At 38.4% G+C, this 19,792-nt stretch overlaps 1 protein-coding gene across 1 annotated transcript; it reads right to left on the minus strand.

Moving 5' to 3' along the window:
* Positions 1-4,851: 4,851 nt before the first annotated feature.
* On the minus strand, positions 4,852-8,877 carry LOC124619420 (39S ribosomal protein L27, mitochondrial). The gene is made up of 3 exons (XM_047145789.1): positions 8,724-8,877; positions 5,464-5,627; positions 4,852-5,349 (listed from the first exon to the last, which is right to left on the minus strand). The coding sequence occupies exons 1-3, from the start codon at positions 8,794-8,796 to the stop codon at positions 5,146-5,148; spliced, it is 441 nt and encodes a 146-aa protein (XP_047001745.1). The 5' UTR covers positions 8,797-8,877; the 3' UTR covers positions 4,852-5,145.
* Between the last annotated feature and the right edge of the window lie 10,915 nt (positions 8,878-19,792).

Below are 19,792 nucleotides of genomic sequence, written 5' to 3' on the forward strand. Positions count from 1 at the left end.
TCTGGTACAGAAATTTATGGCTGAGACCAAATTATAAGTGGTTCTAAGTTCCAGATAACTTTTCCTGTCAAATTCATTCAGGAAATTTACATAACTTTAATAATGTCTTCCTTTTTTCTGACAGAGAGCACAATAATTCATCAGAAATGCTCGTTAAAATTTCCCAGTTAACCAGGAGACCCGTATAATGGAACAATCACAAATATTATATTTCCCCATAGTAACTCACAAGAGCATGCTATTATATCCTCTATACAGAATTTACTTATCTCTACATTTTTGTATTTACAGACCTTTTTTTTATAAATTTGGCAACTCCTCCTTTGTCCATATTGGATCTACTGAACATGCAGCTAATTTATAACCACATGCATTAAGGTTTTCTATTCCTGTGGTTAAACTGTGTTCACACAGAAAAAGGACATCAGTTTCTTTCCAATTTATATCATCTTCCAAACACATTAACAACCCATTTACTTAACCTTTCATCCCTGATATTCTGATGAAGCAAATCGATTTAACTTTTTAGTCTCTTATTATAAGTTGAACAGGGAGTCTGTCAATTTAATTTCCTTTAGTGCTGTCAGCCTGAATTCTGATTTGATCTGATGCCAGTGTCTCACCTGGCCACATTAACCTCAGGGTTCTACCTTTGTGTTTCTTGCTAATAGATCTACTAACTTGTCCCTACCCCTCCTACTTAGGTGTAGGCCATGAGAAGGATATCCTCATCTTCCTATAGCAACTACTGGGCCAGCAACAATGAGATTTTGCATCCATGTGAAGCAGCCCTCTTAGCTCCATGTTTACTCACTTTACAGCAGAGTCAACCCAGGGCTGGTTATGGTGCCAAGAAACCTCTACAAAACTAACATTTGCATGCTCATTAGTTGCTCCTACTTTGTCCAGGTGACTCCCAATACTCTCTTTTTCATTTGTAGCTAGGTTGTTCCTAGCTCCCCTAACTATCAACACCCATCTGATCTTACTGTTACCTGACAAACTAGCACTTGGTTTCACAAAAGTTGTGACACGGTTCTCTGCACCTAATTTCTCCTGTAGTTGCTGACCTGCAACCCTCCAACAGCTGCCATCTAGCAGCAGAACTGTTCTTTCTTTTTTCACCTCACTTACCTATTAAGTTTATTAGCATCATCTGCTGCTCCCTACATTCCTCCACAATCTATATGAAGCTCTTACTTCTCTAATTCTGGTAGCAAGCGAAATCTATTACTTAACTGAATTTCAAATTGCTAACAAAATTTTCCCCTGTTCACCCTTTGCTTGCTGCCCTTTTTCTAGCACGCCTCCTGTGTTGCCCCCTTCAGCTGTTATAATTCAACTTTTGTGTTTTCTAACTCTGCCTGAAGGGCACAAATATTCCTCTCCTCTTTCTCAATTTTCTAGTCTTTCTGGCATAACCTACAATTTCTTGGCAGACCCTCAGTGGCCAACCAATTTTCTTCCGGACTGCAATTACCCCAATTAAACCATAACAAACAATTTTTGCAAAACACTCCCTGTTTAACAAACCTGCAGCAGCAACCACACTAATCTCACATGGCTGGTTGAGTTTGATGCTAGATACAACAAAACAAATGAAAAGCACATTTATGTCACTCTTTTCATATGATTCTCAAAAGTAAATTATAATTATAGGCACAATAAGGAAATACTGTTTTACACAATTTTACCTTACTTCCTATGGCACTAACACTCACACTAATGCAATTAACTCACATTTTTATAACATCAAGAAATGTTTAAAGACAGCTTCCAATCTCTTGTGCAAGTAATTATTTGAGATAGAAGAATTCCAAATGATCTCACAGGTACAGTGTTGCTAACCCTTTCCACAATAACCTGAACTCCTGTTATTGCTCTTACGTCTCCACTTCTTCTCCAACACGTGTTAGTGGGATCTTCAAGTGATCTTTCTGTAGCTGTATGAGCTGTTCAAAGTTTTCTTCTGAAAAACTCATTTAAATCCCAAGTTTTACATCTGCATGTTAGTACAGCAGGAACAGACTGACTGGAAACAGCATTGTTTTTGTTCATCGTCATATTAGATTTAAAAATAGTTGTGTTTTTCTGTAGGTCCTCCAGCCTAGCTTGATTCAGCAGAAAATTTCAGGTTTAAGTTTTATCTGTCCCATTAAACATATCCATTAACATTTTTAGACAGTTGTTCAATATCACTTGACATGCAGTTATCCACTCAAGACAACTCTGTCTCCTCAGGCTCAAAAGGCCAGTCAAACATGAAGTGAAGGATTCACTGTTTGAATGGTTCCAGTACATGCTCTCACAGAAAATTCCATCTTCTTGCCCCAAGCTCTAATAAAAGGCTCATGAAATCACCCAAAAATCGAATTTCTGAGTTCCGAGTGTGTTCTTAGAAGGGGTATAAAATCAGTGCTGTCAGTGTCTTTGGGGAGGCACACAGAGTAAACACAGAAGATGCTAGTTAATGGGAACTGGAATTTCAGTCCGAGCTCTCTCATTTGTATCATCCGTGAAATGTGTTTAATATGGATGCAGCTGGCATTTTCTGTACTTTGATGGCAGAAAAAACACTACATGTATGGGGCGAGAAATGTTCTGGAGGAAAAGCAGCAAGGAGAAGCTCACAGTGGTCTTTTGCCATAATTCAGATGGTGCTAATCAGCTCAAACTACTAGTGACTGATAAATACACAGATCACATTGTTTTAAAAAGTTCAACCTTTTCAGTTCACCATACCACTATAAGAATAAAATTAATGACTGGATGACCAAATCTGCCTTCTTGGCTCTTTAAGGTTCAGCAACAAATGGCTGCGAGGAAGACATATATTTTGATAAGTTTGGGCCACTGCTCTGCACATCATTTGAACTTCTGAATGTAGAAGTTGTCTTCTTGCCAGCTAACACCAGGCCCATCTGCTGCCAGTGTATCATGAAATAATCACTTCTATGAAGCACGATTAGAGATGTCAACTTTTTAAGGCTGCCATCAGTGCAATCAAAGCACAAGAAATGGTTCCACCATGGAATGCACTGCCAGTGATCCACAACATGTCTGCTGCTTGGCATGAAGTTACAACAGACACCATAGCTAATTGTTTTAAGATGGTGTGGACAGCAAGTAATATTGCCACTGAAACTGAAGAGGAAATCCATGATCCAACATATGAGCTTACTAATAATGCAGATACAACTGGATTCCAGTGCTGCCCTGATACAGGTTACACCTGGATGAAGCCCTCGTGTACTGTCAATATGGAAGAGTGGATGCAGGCACACTACCTCATCTGTGCTGCTGAAGAACGAGTCATCAGTTCTGCTGATGATGTAGAATAGGATGGTAATGCTTTACTGTCATCTGAAAAGGAACATGAAGATATGACACCGCTGTCCTGAATTGAAGTTACTGGCAAACTGCACTGGAGTTGCAGCTGCAGTTGCTGTTCTAAGGAGATTTCTTGCCACTTCTGATGTCTCAATGGCATTTCAGGCTGCTCTGGATGTGGTATCATCAGAGATATTACGACAAAGTCTGACAAACAGCATTTAATTTTTTTTTCCTTTCCCCTCCATAACTGATGTATGGAAGTAAAATGTGCAATGGATAAAAATTGTTGTAAACTAAATCATGTGTTTCAATTAAAACAGTCTGTTAAAGAACAGTACATTAAAGAGTTGGAAAATGAACTGGTTATAAATCTAAAAAAGACTATGTATGCTGTGTTTAAAAACAAGGAGAAGGCTGTAGACATGGATTTAGAGGTTGATGGAACAAGGCTGGAAGAAGTAGAATCTGCCAGATTCTTAGGTATTCTTGTGGATAATGAACTGAAATGGAAAAAAACATTAATAATGTCTGTAAGAAACTGAGCTCTGTCATATTCTTAACGATGCAGCTATCATAGTATTCAGACAAGAACCTTCTGTGTACAGTGTATCATGGACTTTTCGAACCATACTTACAGTATGGAGTGACTGAGTGGGGAAACTCAAACAAACAAGAGACAAAACGAGTGTTCACATTACAAAAAAAAGCAATTAGGACCATTTTAAGAAGAAAGACCTCTGAAACACACAGAAACCGTTTCAAGAATTTAGGTATCTTAACTTTTTCATTGTTGTGTATATACAAAACAATAATGTACATCACAAAAGGTAGTGAGGACTGGATTACAAATGCTAGTGTACACACTCACAATACAAGAAGGAAGACTGAAGTACAGAGCATACCCCACCGACTGGCAATGCTAGAAAAAGGACCCCAGTACTCTGGTATCAGACTACTAAGAAGTCTGCTTAAAAACCTGCAAGATAGTGTACTTGACATGATTTTCCAAAGAAACTTAAAGACTATCTCATTGAAAAAGAGTTTTACAGTGTTGCAGAATACTTATGCCTCTAAATTTGTATATATTGTTATTCATTATCAATTATGTAAAAATGTAAGCAAAAGGGATAGAAAAATAAGTGCTGATGAATGTTACCACTTTGACATGTCCTATATTACACGTACTTTTACTGTACACAATGTAATCTTACAGGATTAAATAAAATTCAATTCAATTCAAAAGTTTCTTTACCTTATCAGTTGTATAACACAACATATTAATTCAATGGGTACAATATTGTTCCACAATGCGTATGGAACTGTATTGTTGGGGAGGGGAGGGGGGGGGGCGGATGACAAATATTTGACAATGTACATGTACCTTCTCATTTACACATATGCCAGAAAAACAGTTATATATACATAGCGTAATTTTTATTTTTTCTCAGACGTCGTGAAAACAGAGTACTCTTCATTTGTTGGTAACCTTAACAAGTGAAAAAGTGAACTGAACAGTCATCTATTTTTACAAAAAAAACTCTTTAATTCAGACTTTATTACACTGAACCAACTATTTTTCAATCCCTTGAAATTCGGTCAAATGTCAACCTGCTGCATTTGTTTTTGCTGTAATTGCAAGAAAAGTAATACACCTCAGAGCAACAATATTTTAGAATCCAAGTTATATAAGAAAACATTTACAATAACATTTGTACAACAGATACAAATCTAATTTATAACAACACATACAAGTCTAATAATCTGCCTGTCACAATTATTTACAGTCATATAACTATATTTGAACACCATATCCTATATGGTATCGATAAGCCTAAAACGCCCTTCTTGAGGAACTGGTAACACATTAAAAAACTTTTTGTATATGATCTGACCCTGTCTCCCAACATAATTTCTCTGAATCCATGAATGTTCCCAATTTGGTTGTGTTTTTTCACATGTGATAACTACTTTGCCAGGTTCCAAGGCATAAAGGGTACCATTTCTTCCAAAGCCAACCTGAAACACATATGGAAGCAGAAACATAATATCAAATTTCACTGCAGGAAAGAAATAAGAGTATGGTTTCAAGACAATTTGTCACAAATTCCACGTGTATGTATATGTACTCACATGAAGACCAGGGTGAAATCGTGTTGTCAATTGAGTTGCCAGAATAGTACCTTTCTGAACAAAACATCCATCCTGGACCCTCCAACCCCTGTGTTTAGGACGAGGATGGCCCTTTTTGTTCTTCGTGCTGCTTCCAGTTTTCTTTGAGGCGAATCTTGCAAAGCCTGAGACAATGGCATACTTTAGCGACAGTGATTTAAACAATGTTTGTTGCAATATTGTTCTAAAATGATTTCACCAGACTTGCTTGGGACAACTGCTAAAAGTTGTAGCCCAAAACCTGAACACAATGTGTTGTTATGGTCACCAACCCTAAGACGTTTGCTTTCGTGAATGTCAGTTGCTAGCTATCCCCTCCATCTGCTGCATATCATGAACAAGCTTCTTTATTTATTCATACCCATGCCTGTCCCTGCAATTCTTTCCTTCCATCGTCCCTTAGCTACAGTTATCAGCAATGACTTGTATCATTTGTGCCCAACCTTCCTCTGTCTATCATTCATATGGTGCCATTAGGCATTTCTTCTAACTGACCCAATGCACGACATATTCTTTCCTTACTTCATCAATGTATCAGTTTTTTAACAGTCTCCCATGACACTACATTTCAAATGCTTTCAGTTGTTTCATTTCTGTCTTCTTCTTTGTACGAAGGGACTTCATAAGGTAAGTTACACATTATTATAGCAGACAAAGAAACCTTTATTGTGTGCTGTACTACACTCTGGAGTGACAAAGATATATGACAGTATTCTTCAACGTAGTCAACAAAGCTCTGTAAACAACTGTTTGAACATTCTTCCAATCATTCAATTCACTGATGGTAGAAATTTGTTCCTTAGTCACGAGGCCATTAGAAAACCACTTTATGAAGTTCATCATCACAAAAATTCCTTCGCCCCCACTCCAGAGGATCTTCCTCAACTGCCTGGACATTGTCGTCTTTCTTCAATGTCGAGGCCCTTTCTTCCCAATCAGCATCACCATGTCTGTTAAGCCATGGTCCAATTGTTGGCACCATTTCACTGTGGTTGGAAGCGACACTGCATTTGGCATTTCACAGTGAATCTAAGTGCAATTTAGACACTTTGTCCACAGGAATCATACTGTACTACAAACTTCAACTATGGAGTATGTTTCCAGTTGCAATGGCATTTCACAAGCACACTGTCATGCACCTGTTACCAGTAACCACAGCAGAACACGATGTGCTACTCTTTTGTTACACAATGGTCTTAGCATGGGACATGTGTAACTACAGAGATCTGTGTCCCAAACAAGAATTATATATTTGCCTGTATATAGAGACTCCTTTTCTCTTGCATAATCATCACTATTAAATCTTTCACTGGATCTTTCTTTCTTACCTATACTACTTGTGGGAGAAAACAAATCTGATTTTGAAACAAACGCTGCATTTATCTAACCCCATTCTCTGAATTTTGGGGGAGCCATGGGAGACTTAAATCAGGATGGCACGAAGAGGAAACAGACGTAATACCACAAAAGTGCAATGAGTTTAGGAAAATGCCACCACATTCTATCAGTATGAATGTGTGATACCAAAGAGCAGCCTTTACTCAATTTCTGTACTAAATACAGTTGCTACTGTTTTAAAACTATACAGCCTTGAGTGACTGGTCAACACTGCATGACCACTTGCGAAATTTGGCTGAGTGTTCATTGGAATATCACATAAGGGTGGTAACAGGAATTTTTCTGGAACATAAAATTGTTTTCACCATTGGAAGTGCTCTCCCTCTGTGAAAATTGTCAGTATGGATACAGTAGGTTGATATTCTTAGCTAACTATATAACATTACCGCACTATTTGACTCCGCATTCGTTCTGCAACGATATATTTTAACGTAGTCTGTCTTCAACACTTGTCAAAGTAATGTCATGCTTATTTCAGACTGGCTGGGTAATATTTATCACATCACTTAATCATTTTATTCTGTACAGAAGGCATTCTTAACACATTCATATTCTTACAAAACAACACGAATTATTTTGCAAGTCACTGTCACTGAACCTCACTATTGTTCAGTAGTACATATGATATTGTTTGTTGGTGGAAAAACCCAGGAGACTGCTAATTGTCATGGTAAAAGAATTGGAAAGCACTGGAATCCATAGGTGCATGATTCAAATTTGGTAAATGTGCATGACAACCAGCAAATTCAAACATTTCGGTTCAATCCCCAGTAAATTATGGATTTCTCTTCAGAATGAGATTGTTACTCTGCAGCGGAGTGTGCGCTGATATGAAACTTCCTGGCAGATTAAAACTGTGTGCCCAACCGAGACTCGAACTCGGGACCTTTGCCTTTCGCGGGCAAGTGCTCTACCATCTGAGCTACCGAAGCACGACTCACGCCCGCCCGGTCCTCACAGCTTTACTTCTGCCAGTATCTCGTCTCCTACCTTCCAAGCTTTACAGAAGCTTTCCTGCGAACCTTGCAGAACTAGCACTCCTGAAAGAAAGGATACTGCGGAGACATGGCTTAGCCACAGCCTGGGGGATGTTTCCAGAATGAGAGCACTTGCCCGCGAAAGGCAAAGGTCCCGAGTTCGAGTCTCGGTCGGGCACACAGTTTTAATCTGCCAGGAAATTTCATGGATTTATCTTGTGAGACACATCGCTTCTTTCAACTCACGTAATGCACCGTGTATGTGAAAAATATAAAGCTGCTCTATGATCTGGAGTCCACGTTAAACTGCAGGTTCTTCTTATAACTGGCTGCATACCTCAATTAAAAGATCGGATGTGTCGAAGTGCACTCAACTTTCTCTACAAACACGCCCAGTAGAGCACTGCGTCGTTCACGCACAGACGACAGCTTTTCCCTTACCTTAATCACAAAACTGCTTCGTCGCCTACTCTATTCATTTACAGAAGTTTCGTGCAAAGTCAGGTTGCTTATCAGCATTCGGATCCTTCCATGTAATTCTGATGAACTTCCAGTGCGAAAAATGAAAGTGTGTGGGGGCACAAATAAGGTTCTGTGGAATTCTACGGGTACAGTTGTCAGTCGGCAAGAGACATGTACGGGGAAACAACAAAAACCAAAAAGTTTACAACCTTCGAGCAGCATTACGTAGCATAAGAAAAAAAAACTAATTTAAATATGTTTAATTTACGACTTTATTATGTCTACGATTAACAAAACACATCTTCATCCTTCTCCCACGCTCAAATTCAGATCATTAAATAAACTAAGAATTCTGCTATACTTATCCCTGAGTAAGAGACATACCAAAATTCAGCAGACTGCTGTTCCTCTTCACCAGTGTATCAACAACTGCATCCCACTTCAAAACAAACGCCATCGTTTAACACGCTCTACATTAAACAAAATCAAAGATACTAAAATCCTTATACGCAAGACAAGGTTAACTCTTTAAGCAGTCGATAGTAGCCGCACAGTAAAGTCAGATTCACACACGCTTCTAATGTGGCGCCACAGTTTGTGGTTTCGTGTAGTGGCATCGTGAGCTACCGTTCACACAAGACGCTATAAATTCTACATAGTTGCACAGCTTTCAGTATGGCGTCAATTAAAATCATGTGTGCGGGTATGAATGTTATAGTGCAGATAATGACCTTAGAGCTGTGACAGGAGTCAAATAAAGGGAAGACGAAACCCAAATGTTGGATCCGAAAATAGATTTTTAACAGGGATAAACAGGGGGAAACAAACACATTTATAAAAGAAATAACAGTCGGGAGATGAAAATGCTGTCTGCAGCTAGTATATAAATATGATAGGCAGACACGCCATTCTTCCAAGATTTTAGAATCTTATTGTATTAGTCGAAATAGGCGTTTCGAAAAACTAGTTTTCAGTTTAACAACTGCCACATCACACTCTGGAACTATTTCCTGCATGTAATCCACAAGTTTTACAATGCGGGGTCTCACAAATTACGAACTTTGGGTGACTTGTTTAATATTAAATTTCTTTATTCATTCAAAAATCCTGTGGGATACGTCATTGGTTTTGCAAATATTGCACACACACACACACACTACTGCAGAAAATCAAAGATAGGTTGCTGTTCCTGTAGTTCTAGAAAATGCGAAGCTGTACCTCCTAACACTTGTTTTCACTTTTTTCACGAATGAAAAAACACAAAAATCGAATGGCATACAGCGACAGTTACACCACGATAATTCCGACAAAATGCTCGTGTTTCGAAATACTGCCATCAGGGAGCAGGAGGGAAGGAAAGTGGCCCTACAAAGTGCAACCACAGTCTAACATAACAGCTGCGACACCAGTTTATTATCTTCTGCATTTATGAACTTGTTTTGTTCGAAGTGAAGATAAAAAGGATCTTTTTTCATAAGATATTCTCGATTGCTCTTCACTAGCCTTTTTCTGCTCCTAAAACGAAACATTAATCATTAACACACATGTAGTTTTCTAGCGAATCCTGACGATACAGTTTAGTAACATGATGGTATATACCTCTCAGAGTCCTTAGGAAAACTAAAAAAAAGACAGTTGTGGTATCTTCTTATTGTTGTTGCTGCTGCAATTTATTGCTTTACGGACGCTCCCGTTTGTAAAAACCATTGTACAAACAAAAATAACCAACTACTATTCGCTTTCACTTTCACGATCGCGCCGAACTCAACAGTTTTACTTACTGGCACGTTGGCGTGCTGCTGGCGCAGTGGGCAATGACATAGAGGCGGCGCGTCGAGACTGTTATGTTAGACTGTGGTACAACCAAGCTGAACTTGTGGCGTGACAGAAGTTGAGTCTCTTAAGTTGCGGCACTAAAAACTAGGAGTTCACACATGTAACTGCAATTCAAGTGCAGTATTCCACTAGTTGTGGGGACACTTTCGTTGTGTGTGTGAAAGCAGCCTTACATAACAGCCGCGACACTCCATCTCGTTTTTGTTACCCCACAGCGATTGCAGCGCCATGAGCAGTCAGCAAGCGACACTTCTGAATACGATATTGGATGAGTGCAAATACTGATCTGTAACGTAATTCTTATAATAGGAAGTATATGTAGTGCCATAAAAATCGACAATAAGTAAAAAATGACACAACATTTGTGATCCTTTAGAGTGCTAAGGACCCTGAGAGATACGAAACCGTGCATTACAGGACAATTTATTTATAGTTCTCATGCAATGAGCGGATAGTTACTGACTAATATCGTTTTCCTTTGAAGACAAAAAATTACTAGTCAACACCAGGAGATCTGACATTTTGCATGTCATACGTCCAACCAACAAAGTGGAGTTTTGATCGTTACACTTTCAGCCAGATAAGTGAATGCAGAACATAGAAAACCTATGTGAAAGGTAATACTTATATTATTTAACGTATCAAATAAGCCACTTAAGGGAAAAGCATACAAATGTGATAGTAAATCGTGAAAAGCAATAAAACTGTTTCTCAAAACAGAAGAAACCAAGTCCACAATTGTTGCTAAATCTGAACTACAAACGGCAAGAATCTTCAACACATTCGTCTTTAAAGCAAAAATAATTGCATTTACAAAGATATAAATATATTAGAAAGTCGAGTGAAATGTAAGAAAGAGCGAATCATTGGATTTCATAAAAAAAAATCAGGTATCAAGGAAAGAGCCTGTGGTAATAACAGAGAGCAGAAATATATGCTTCTCAACCATGTAAAGGATTTATATGCTCCTGCTTCAAGGGAATAAGCTGCAAATATAGACATATTCGAAAGTATTTCTCTATAAATGAGTTGTAGCTTATGTCACTGAAACAGTGTGATTTGGCTGTTTTTAAATGTATTTCCCGATAATTCATGTCTGTTGGTACTTCACTAATGCATGAAACGCAAAAATATAACAACTATTTGGTTAATTAAGTAAAAAATAATAAAAAACAAACATTATCCTCAAGAGACACGTGACTGTGTGCTTTCTCACCGCTTAGAGCGCTAGTGTCGCTCCAACTGTCAAACAGTAACAACTTTCACACCAGAGAGTGTCGTGACTGTATTTATTACACTGTGGGAGTGTCTCACCAAAGGAGTTTAGAATCTAACCTCCTTGATCTCGCCCCAGTAAAACACCTGGCTGCACTGATGATTCGGACTGGGAATTAACATCATATGATCATACCCACCTGGCTTCAGAGAACACCTGGCTGTTCATGCTCCGTCATTCTGAAAGTAGATACTAAGACGTGTGTTACATTTACCCAATCTCAAACCGCTTACTTATTCTCATTTTGCTTGCTTTCTTTGTTCTTTTTAGTTTTTTCATGTTTGTTGCTGGAATTGTTCTTTATACAGTTTATGCTATTAAATTGATGAATACAGTAAGCAAGTTCAAACTGATGTGGGTTGTAGTAGTTATTCGGAGGTGAAGAGGCTTGAACAGAATAAAGTATTGCAGAGAGTGGCATCAAATCAGTCTTCCGACTGAAGATAATTACAAAAACATGTAGATTGCATTGTTTTTATTGTGTGCTACAGTCCTAAGACTGAACTGCTATGTGGATGATTGTCTCCGTTTAAATATTATGTTATTTCTAGCCCATTACATTGTTTAAAAAACTGGAAGTCTTCATAATGAAAATGTGTGGTAAAGGTAGATACCTAAACTCTCAAACAGAGGCTTAAAGAAGTTTCTAGGCATACATCCTTTATGATTCTAATGGTCTTTTTTGTGTCATGTAAATTCCCTTAGCTTTTGCCAAATTACCGTGGAATATGATCCCATATTTAAGATGGGGTAATGCAGGGGTCGGTTTAATAACGAATAAAAAATAGGAGTGCGGTTAAGCTACTGCAAACGTCATAGTGAACGCCTTATTGTGGCTAAGATAGACACAAAGCCCACACCTACTACAATAGTAGAGGTTTATATGCCAACTAGCTCTGCAGATGACGAAGAAATTGAAGAAATGTATCAGGAAATAAAAGATATTATTCAGACAGTGAAGGGAGACGAAAATTTAATAGTCATGGGTGACTGGAATTCGGTAGTAGGAAAAGGGAGAGAAGGAAACGTAGTAGGTGAATATGGATTGGGGCTAAAAAATGAAAGAGGAAGCTGCCTGGTAGAATTTTGCACAGAGCACAACTTAATCATAGCTAACACTTGGTTCAAGAATCATAAAAGAAGGTTGTATACATGGATGAAGCCTGGAGATACTGACAGGTTTCAGATAGATTATATAATGGTAAGACAGAGATTTAGGAACCAGGTTTTAAATTGTAAGACATTTCCAGGGGCAGATGCGGGCTCTGACCTCAATCTATTGGTTATGAACTGTAGATTAAAACTGAAGAAACTGCAAAAAGGTGGGAATTTAAGGAGATGGGACCTGAATAAACCGACTAAACCAGAGGTTGTACAGAGTTTCAGGGAGAGCATAACAGAACAATTTACAGGAATGGGGGAAACAAATACAGTAGAAGAAGAATGGTAGCTTTGAGAGATGAAGTAGTGAAGCGAGCAGAGGATCATGTAAGTGAAAAGACGAGGATCAGTAGAAATCCTTGGGTGACAGAAGAAATATTGAATTTAATTGATGAAAGGAGAAAATATAAAAATGCAGTAAATGAAGCAGGCAAAAAGGAATACAAACGTCTCAAAAATGAGATCGACAGGAAGTGCAAAATGGATAAGCAGGGATGGCTAGAGGACAAATGTAAGGATGTAGAGGCTTATCTCACTAGGGGTAAGAGAGGTACTGCCTACAGGAAAATTAAAGAGACCTTTGGAGAAAAGAGAACCACTTGTATGAATATCAAGAGCTCAGATGGAAACCCAGTTCTAAGCAAAGAAGGGTAAGCAGAAAGGTGGAAGGAGTATATAGAGGATCTATACTGGTGTGATGTACTTGAGGACAATATTATGGAAGTGGGAGAGGATGTAGATGAAGATGAAATGGGAGATACGATACTGTGTGAAGAGTTTGACAGAGCACTGAAAGACTCTACCATCTGGTGAGCAAGATGTATGAGACAGGCGAAATACCCTCAGACTTCAAGAAGAGTATAATAATTCCAATCCCAAAGAAAGCAGGTGTTGACAGATGTGAAAATTACCGAACTATCAGTTTAATAAGTCACGGATGCAAAATACTAACGCGAATTCTTTATAGACGAATGGAAAAACTGGTAGAAGACGACCTCAGGGAAGATCAGTTTGGATTTCGTACAAATATTGGAACACGTGAGGCAATACTGACCCTACGACTTACCTTAGAAGCTAGATTAAGGAAAGGCAAACCTACGTTTCTAGCATTTGTAGACTTAGAGAAAACTTTTGACAATGTTGACTGGAATACTCTCTTTCAAATTCTCAAGGTGGCATGGGTAAAATACAGGGAGCGAAAGGCTATTTACAATTTGTACAGGAACCAGAAGCAGTTATAAGAGTTGAGGGACATGAAAGGAAAGCAGTGGTTGCGAAGGGAGTGAGACAGGGTTGTAGCCTATCCCCGATGTTATCCAATCTGTATATTGAGCAAGCAGTGAAGGAAACAAAAGAAAAATTCGGAGTAGGTATTAAAATCCATGGGGAATAAATAAAAACTTTGAGGTTCGCCAATGACATTGTAATTCTGTCAGAGACAGAAATGGACTTAGAAGAGCAGTTGAACGGAATGGATAGTGTCTTGAAAGGAGGGTATAAGATGAACATCAACAAAAGCAAAACGAGGATAATGGAATGTAGTCAAATTAAATCGGGTGCTGGTGAGGGAATTAGATTAGGAAATGAGACAAAGTAGTGAAGGAGTTTTGCTATTTGTGGAGCAAAATAACTGAGGATGGTCGATGTAGAGAGGATATAAAATGTAGACTGGCAATGGCAAGGAAAGCTTTTCTGAAGGAGAAAAATTTGTTAACATCGAGTATAGATTTAAGTGTCAAGAAGTCGTTTCTGAAAGTATTTGTATGGAGTGTAGCCATGTATGGAAGTGAAAGATGGATGATAACCAGTTTGGAGAAGAAGAGAATAGAAGCTTTCGAAATGTGGTGCTACAGAAGAATACTGAAGATTAGATGGGTAGATCACATAACTAATGAGGAGGTATTGAATAGGATTGGGGAGGAGAGAAGTTTTTGGCTCAACTTGACTAGAAGAAGGGATCGGTTGGTAGGACATGTTCTGAGGCATCAAGGGATAACCAGTTTAGTATTGGAGGCCAGTATGGAGGGTAAAAATCGTAGAGGGAGACCAAGAGATGAATACACTAAACAGATACAGAAGGATGTAGGTTGCAGTAGGTACTGGGAGATGAAGAAGCTCGTACAGGATAGAGTAGTATGGAGAGCTGCATCAAACCAGTCTCAGGACTGAAGACCACAACAACAACATTTAAGATGGGTAAGAAGTAGGCACAATAGGTACTCTTAACAGTTTTGTCATATTATACACAAATTTTAAATTACACTGAAGCAGATGCTACTTTTACTATTAATCACAAACTTTGTGTCTGAGTTAATAAGTATGCTCAATCACACAGCATCTTGTACACCTAGATCTGAGATTGACACATGCAGCTGATATATAGCAAGGTATTAAAAGTGGTTCCCCCCTCCATAAATTAGGAACCATTACAAGTGAAAAGAGTTATTTACATTCTACAACTCTCCTCTTAAAATTTTCTTCTTTGTATTGTGCTATGTGGAACCTGTAAAGTACAATAACAGTATTCCTGTGACAAAAGAAAACAACTAGAGCTATCAAAGGAATATTGAATATTTGGCTGATTGGTATGAGCCACCGTTCTCAGTGATTTAGAACATTAATTGTATTATCATTGTATACTGAAACAGTACCTTATTTTAAAGCAAACAAAGTTTTGGTGAGTCGTTTTGACAAACACTTCATGTATACAGACATGACACTACATACTGTAGACTTTGATTTCAGATTGAACAAATTTTAATAGTTTTAACTTTGCTGGGATGAAGATCTCAGTGAATACCTTCACCACTGATACAGATGACTAAACAGTCTGAGAGTTTCATGTCATATGCCAAGGGCCAACAGAGAATTGTTTATGAAATCTGAAGGTTGTTTACTTGGTTTAGACAAACCATTATACAACATTAAAGTAATTTATGGGCATAAAGTAATAATTACATTTAAAATCTCTCTATAAATTTATTTGAAGTAATCCATAATGTGCCAGTAGCATAAAGTATGGTGTTCTTTTAATTTTGGGAGAAAGTGTGAATACCATAATAGATTTCAAAGTATTCAATGCACAATGGTCATAAACATGACTACATCCATTACAACAAATGTTGGCTACTGTTTAATACTGAGTCTACTTGTACAATGGGGTCACAAACATATGTTACAAAAATTGCAATAACATGCTTTCTTTCTGTCAGGCAAAAGTTCTTAAGCACGAGTGAAATATAATTACCATCATATTTTCCCCTCTAATGGCAGTCATCCATTTTAGTATATTGGCTAATGTGTTCAGTGCATGTGGATAATTGAGGGATTATCATGAGGAAAAATACATGAATTTTGTAGCTATGAATATACAATCACATTGCACTCAAGCATAGTATTCCACATCAGTTGTTCAACTGTCATTGCAGCCAGACATGTGCAGCAGCAGCTTCACTTGACGCTGGTTTCCAGTGCAAAATGTCAATGCAGCCCAGTGTCTTACTGGTGCAAGACACTCCAAACAGTAATGGCTAACACTCATCTCACAAGACTTTCTGAAAACTTGTCATTCTAAAGTTACACACAATATAGATAACCGCAGGAATTGCTATCGACTTTGTTATAATGAATAATATTAATATTATTGCTTCTCGTTTCATTCACAGCAATTTTGAATTATATGAATATTATTGGTCCTCGTTTCATTAACAGCAATTTAAACTGTTCTTTTAGTTTCCTGCTGAACCATTCACTCAGAAGTGACCTCATATTCAGAAACAAGGAGCCCAATATTTCTGAGAAGGAGACTATGAACTTTATTATTGCTCGTTTCAGTAGCAGCAATTTAACCTGTTCTCCAGGGTTCTTGTCTAACCATACACTCGGAAATGGCCAACTATTTACTTCCTCCTTCGTTCTCTAACCAGTCAGAAACGGAAAAATGTCGAATATTGTAGAACATACATTTATTGCATTGATAGGAAAGTCCCAGAATGTGTTAACAACACCAAGATGAAAAAATATTAACCTGTAGCAGGATGCGAACCTATATTCTTCAACTTCATGAGCAACGACATTATCAATTTTTTTTAAATGGCTTCTTCGCCATTATTCCTTTTTCTGTAAGAAAGCGAACCTACATCCTTCAACTCTGTAAACCACGACATTATCCACTTTTAAATGGTTTCTTCACCAATATTATTCCTTTTTCTATAAATGTTTTGTAAGAAGTAATAGATTATCTCTTCTTTAAATAAAAAAATAATGGTCTTCCTTGTAATAATAAACATAAATGCCTTCCTCTTGAGGAAAAATTTGCGGGTATAAAGATAAAGCAAATGAAAGTATCTATTTCTTAAATTCTTCAAAGAATAAATATTTCTTGAATAAGTTGATGAATATGTTTTTACAATAACATCAGCGAATGTGAGAATACAGCTAACACCGAAGACTTCTTGGCACTCCATGAAATGGAGGAGATTTTTCGTGATGTCTGTTCGTTCACAGCTTACTTCAAATTCTTTAACATGCAGTGCTTAGGTCAAGATTTTTTTTGTCACAATGTCTAACATAATACCATACTTCGATGAGTAGTGCAGGTCAGATTTATTTTAAACTGTTTATATATAATGTAAGAGCAGTAGCCTATCAAAGTCGCTGTTTGATTTTGAATGATGTACACAATGGTGTGGCCTAGCATCCAGAGCGCAGCATTGTTTTTGTTCTGGGGTAGTGTAACTTCTGTGGCCACAGAAGTTCCGTTTTGTCAGTGTGTCTCTCGTTGGAGCTATCGATGATTGTCAATCTCCTGGATAATTTGTTTAGCAGCTCCACAGCTGAGTCGGTGAATTAAAGTGTTCACAAGTCCACAGGGAGTACAGGCAGGAGAAAGCGTCAGATGGTTTCAGGGCAGCTCATCTTTAGTAGGTATCTTGTCATTGGCTGCCATATAGCAAGTGGATTTGACGGCACAAGGCGGGAATTCACTGAAGATATTCCCCCAAATAATGTTCCATTTGTAATGTGGCCACTTCTGTTCTGATAGGTTCTATCAGGAAGTCATACTACCTTGTTCGTCATACCAGCAGAACTTGAATGGGAAGGATGAACTTTATAGATGTAACTGAATTCTAAACATTACTCTCCTACATATGGAAACATTCGAGGAATCAATGTGGGGTTCAAGCTGACTTGGGCCCCATCTGTCTAATAAGATCCTGGCTTTGTTACGTTTAGGGGTCTTAACAGACTTCCTGTAGCTATTGATTGAGAGGACTGTACTTTCTGTTCTTGCATCGAGTAAATTGAGACCTCCCATTTTATATGACAAGATCAGGCTCCTAAAACGATCCTTGAAGATATTATTGCTCATGACAAACCAGCAGAAGCCTTCTGAATGCTGGTAACTACAGGGGGTTGTGCGGGAAGGATCTGAGCCAGGTAACTAAATTTGCAGACAACTCTAAGTTTAATGGTTAGAACTTTTTGCAGAATATTACGTTTTTGTCCCCATACGTTTTAAGGACAGCCCTAACCTGATTTAACACGTCTTGTGATTACTGCTGGAGCTGCACCAATCCATGTCATCAACATTGTGGACACACAGTCTGATTTTCAAAAGACAGATTTTCGTATCAATTAACGTGGCGCCAGATAATAATGCGAATTCCTGAGTGGCATGGGGACTATTATAAGGTCTTGTGGAGATGTGACTCCAATGCATTGGTCATCTGCATGAGCTACATATTGATGTCTGATGCAACTAATCACTAGCCCTGACGTTTCCTCTGTTAACATAGTCAGGAGGGCTCTTACAGTAATGGTGCAAAAAGCCAGCAAAAAGGGCATCCCTACCTGACAGATCGCTCGATTGTTGCCAATTGGCTTAAGTATCCATTTACCATAATGCAAGATGTTGCATTCATAGTGACCTTTTGGGTTATGTTCATGAACCAGAGACCAAAGCCCACTGCATGCGTGGTAGTATCTAAACAATCATGATTGGGATGGTCATACACTTCGTCGAAGTCCAAGAAAAGAAATCCAATAGATTCCTTGGACTCTGCATAGGTGATGATGATGTCCAAAGGGTACAGGTGGCATATATTATGGTCCTCCCAGGAATGGCACTATGTTGATTGTCACCCAGAATCATACCTAAGACCTTTTGGATGCGAGTCTTACTAGTTCTTGTCATAATTTGAAAATCAGCATTCAGTAAATTAATGGGACACTTTTGGTTTAGTTGTCTGCTGTTGCCCTTCTTCAGTATGAGTACGATAATTCCTTCTTTAAATTCTGGAGATGTATCCCTTGTCTTAGGGAGTTCGTTTGCTGTGGCCTATAATGTGTCCCTGAGAAGCTAGTAGTAATGGTTATAGAACTCGGCTGTCAGTCCATCTGGTCCTGGCATTTTCTTGTCTGTCGCCCCCTAGATGGCATCATAGATGTCTTCTTTGTCAAAAGAAGATTCTAGTGTATCTGCATTCTCCATGGTGAGATGGGGGATATCCAATCACAGGATTGTGCATATACTGGTTGTTTCCAGTAGAGGTCACTGAAATGTGCATGTGCATGGTTGAGCACGTCACAAATGCTGGGGATTTGTGTCCTTTACATCTGTGATGTCAGAAATGAAGGTGTGCTGTGGAGTCAGAACACCCTGAGAAGGTGGTGCAGGGAGGTAGTTTCCTCAGAAGCAGCATTCTAGGAGTGTGTACCGACTATATAGCCTTCCAGTTTCGTCCTATTAATTGCTGTTATTCTTACTTTACACCTCTCAATGTTGCAGACAATTTCGTAACTGCTTGCGGCTAGCGTATTTGTATAGTTCTTGTAAGCCTTCGTAATATGTTTCAATTATTTGCTTCCGCCACAATTCCTTTTGCCTGGCATAAATCATAGTCACAGATTTTAGTTTAGTGTCAAGTGTCATGCTGAAGTGAGGGCAGGATCAGGGAGCTTGCTGCCAGCTCAGATTCTCTCCACATCCAGCTCCTCATCTCGTAAAAGTCTAGCATGGAGGTTCTAGTAACCCTTCTCCTAAGAATATTGACATCAGTGGCATGAACACTTTTGCGGTGCATAATTGTGGTGCCAGTTGCGTCCTCTATACTGATCTTAGGAATTGCAACATAACCAGGAATGGAAATTTTCTTTATAACTTCTTGAAGGAGCACAG

The sequence above is a fragment of the Schistocerca americana genome, chromosome 6 (assembly GCF_021461395.2).
Source record: "Schistocerca americana isolate TAMUIC-IGC-003095 chromosome 6, iqSchAmer2.1, whole genome shotgun sequence".
In the NCBI taxonomy this organism is placed as follows: domain Eukaryota; kingdom Metazoa; phylum Arthropoda; class Insecta; order Orthoptera; family Acrididae; genus Schistocerca; species Schistocerca americana.

What these genes read in the sequence shown, in the direction of transcription:
- LOC124619420 (XM_047145789.1), bottom strand. Translation starts at nt 8,796, where the DNA reads ATGGCGTTTGTTTTGAAGTGGGATGCAGTTGTTGATACACTGGTGAAG. An exon ending in CAGCAGTCTGCTGAATTTTG is followed by an intron (nt 5,628 to 8,723) that starts GTATGTCTCTTA and finishes CCATTGTCTCAG; the next exon opens with GCTTTGCAAGATTCGCCTCA. An exon ending in GATTTCACCCTGGTCTTCAT is followed by an intron (nt 5,350 to 5,463) that starts GTGAGTACATAT and finishes TATGTGTTTCAG; the next exon opens with GTTGGCTTTGGAAGAAATGG.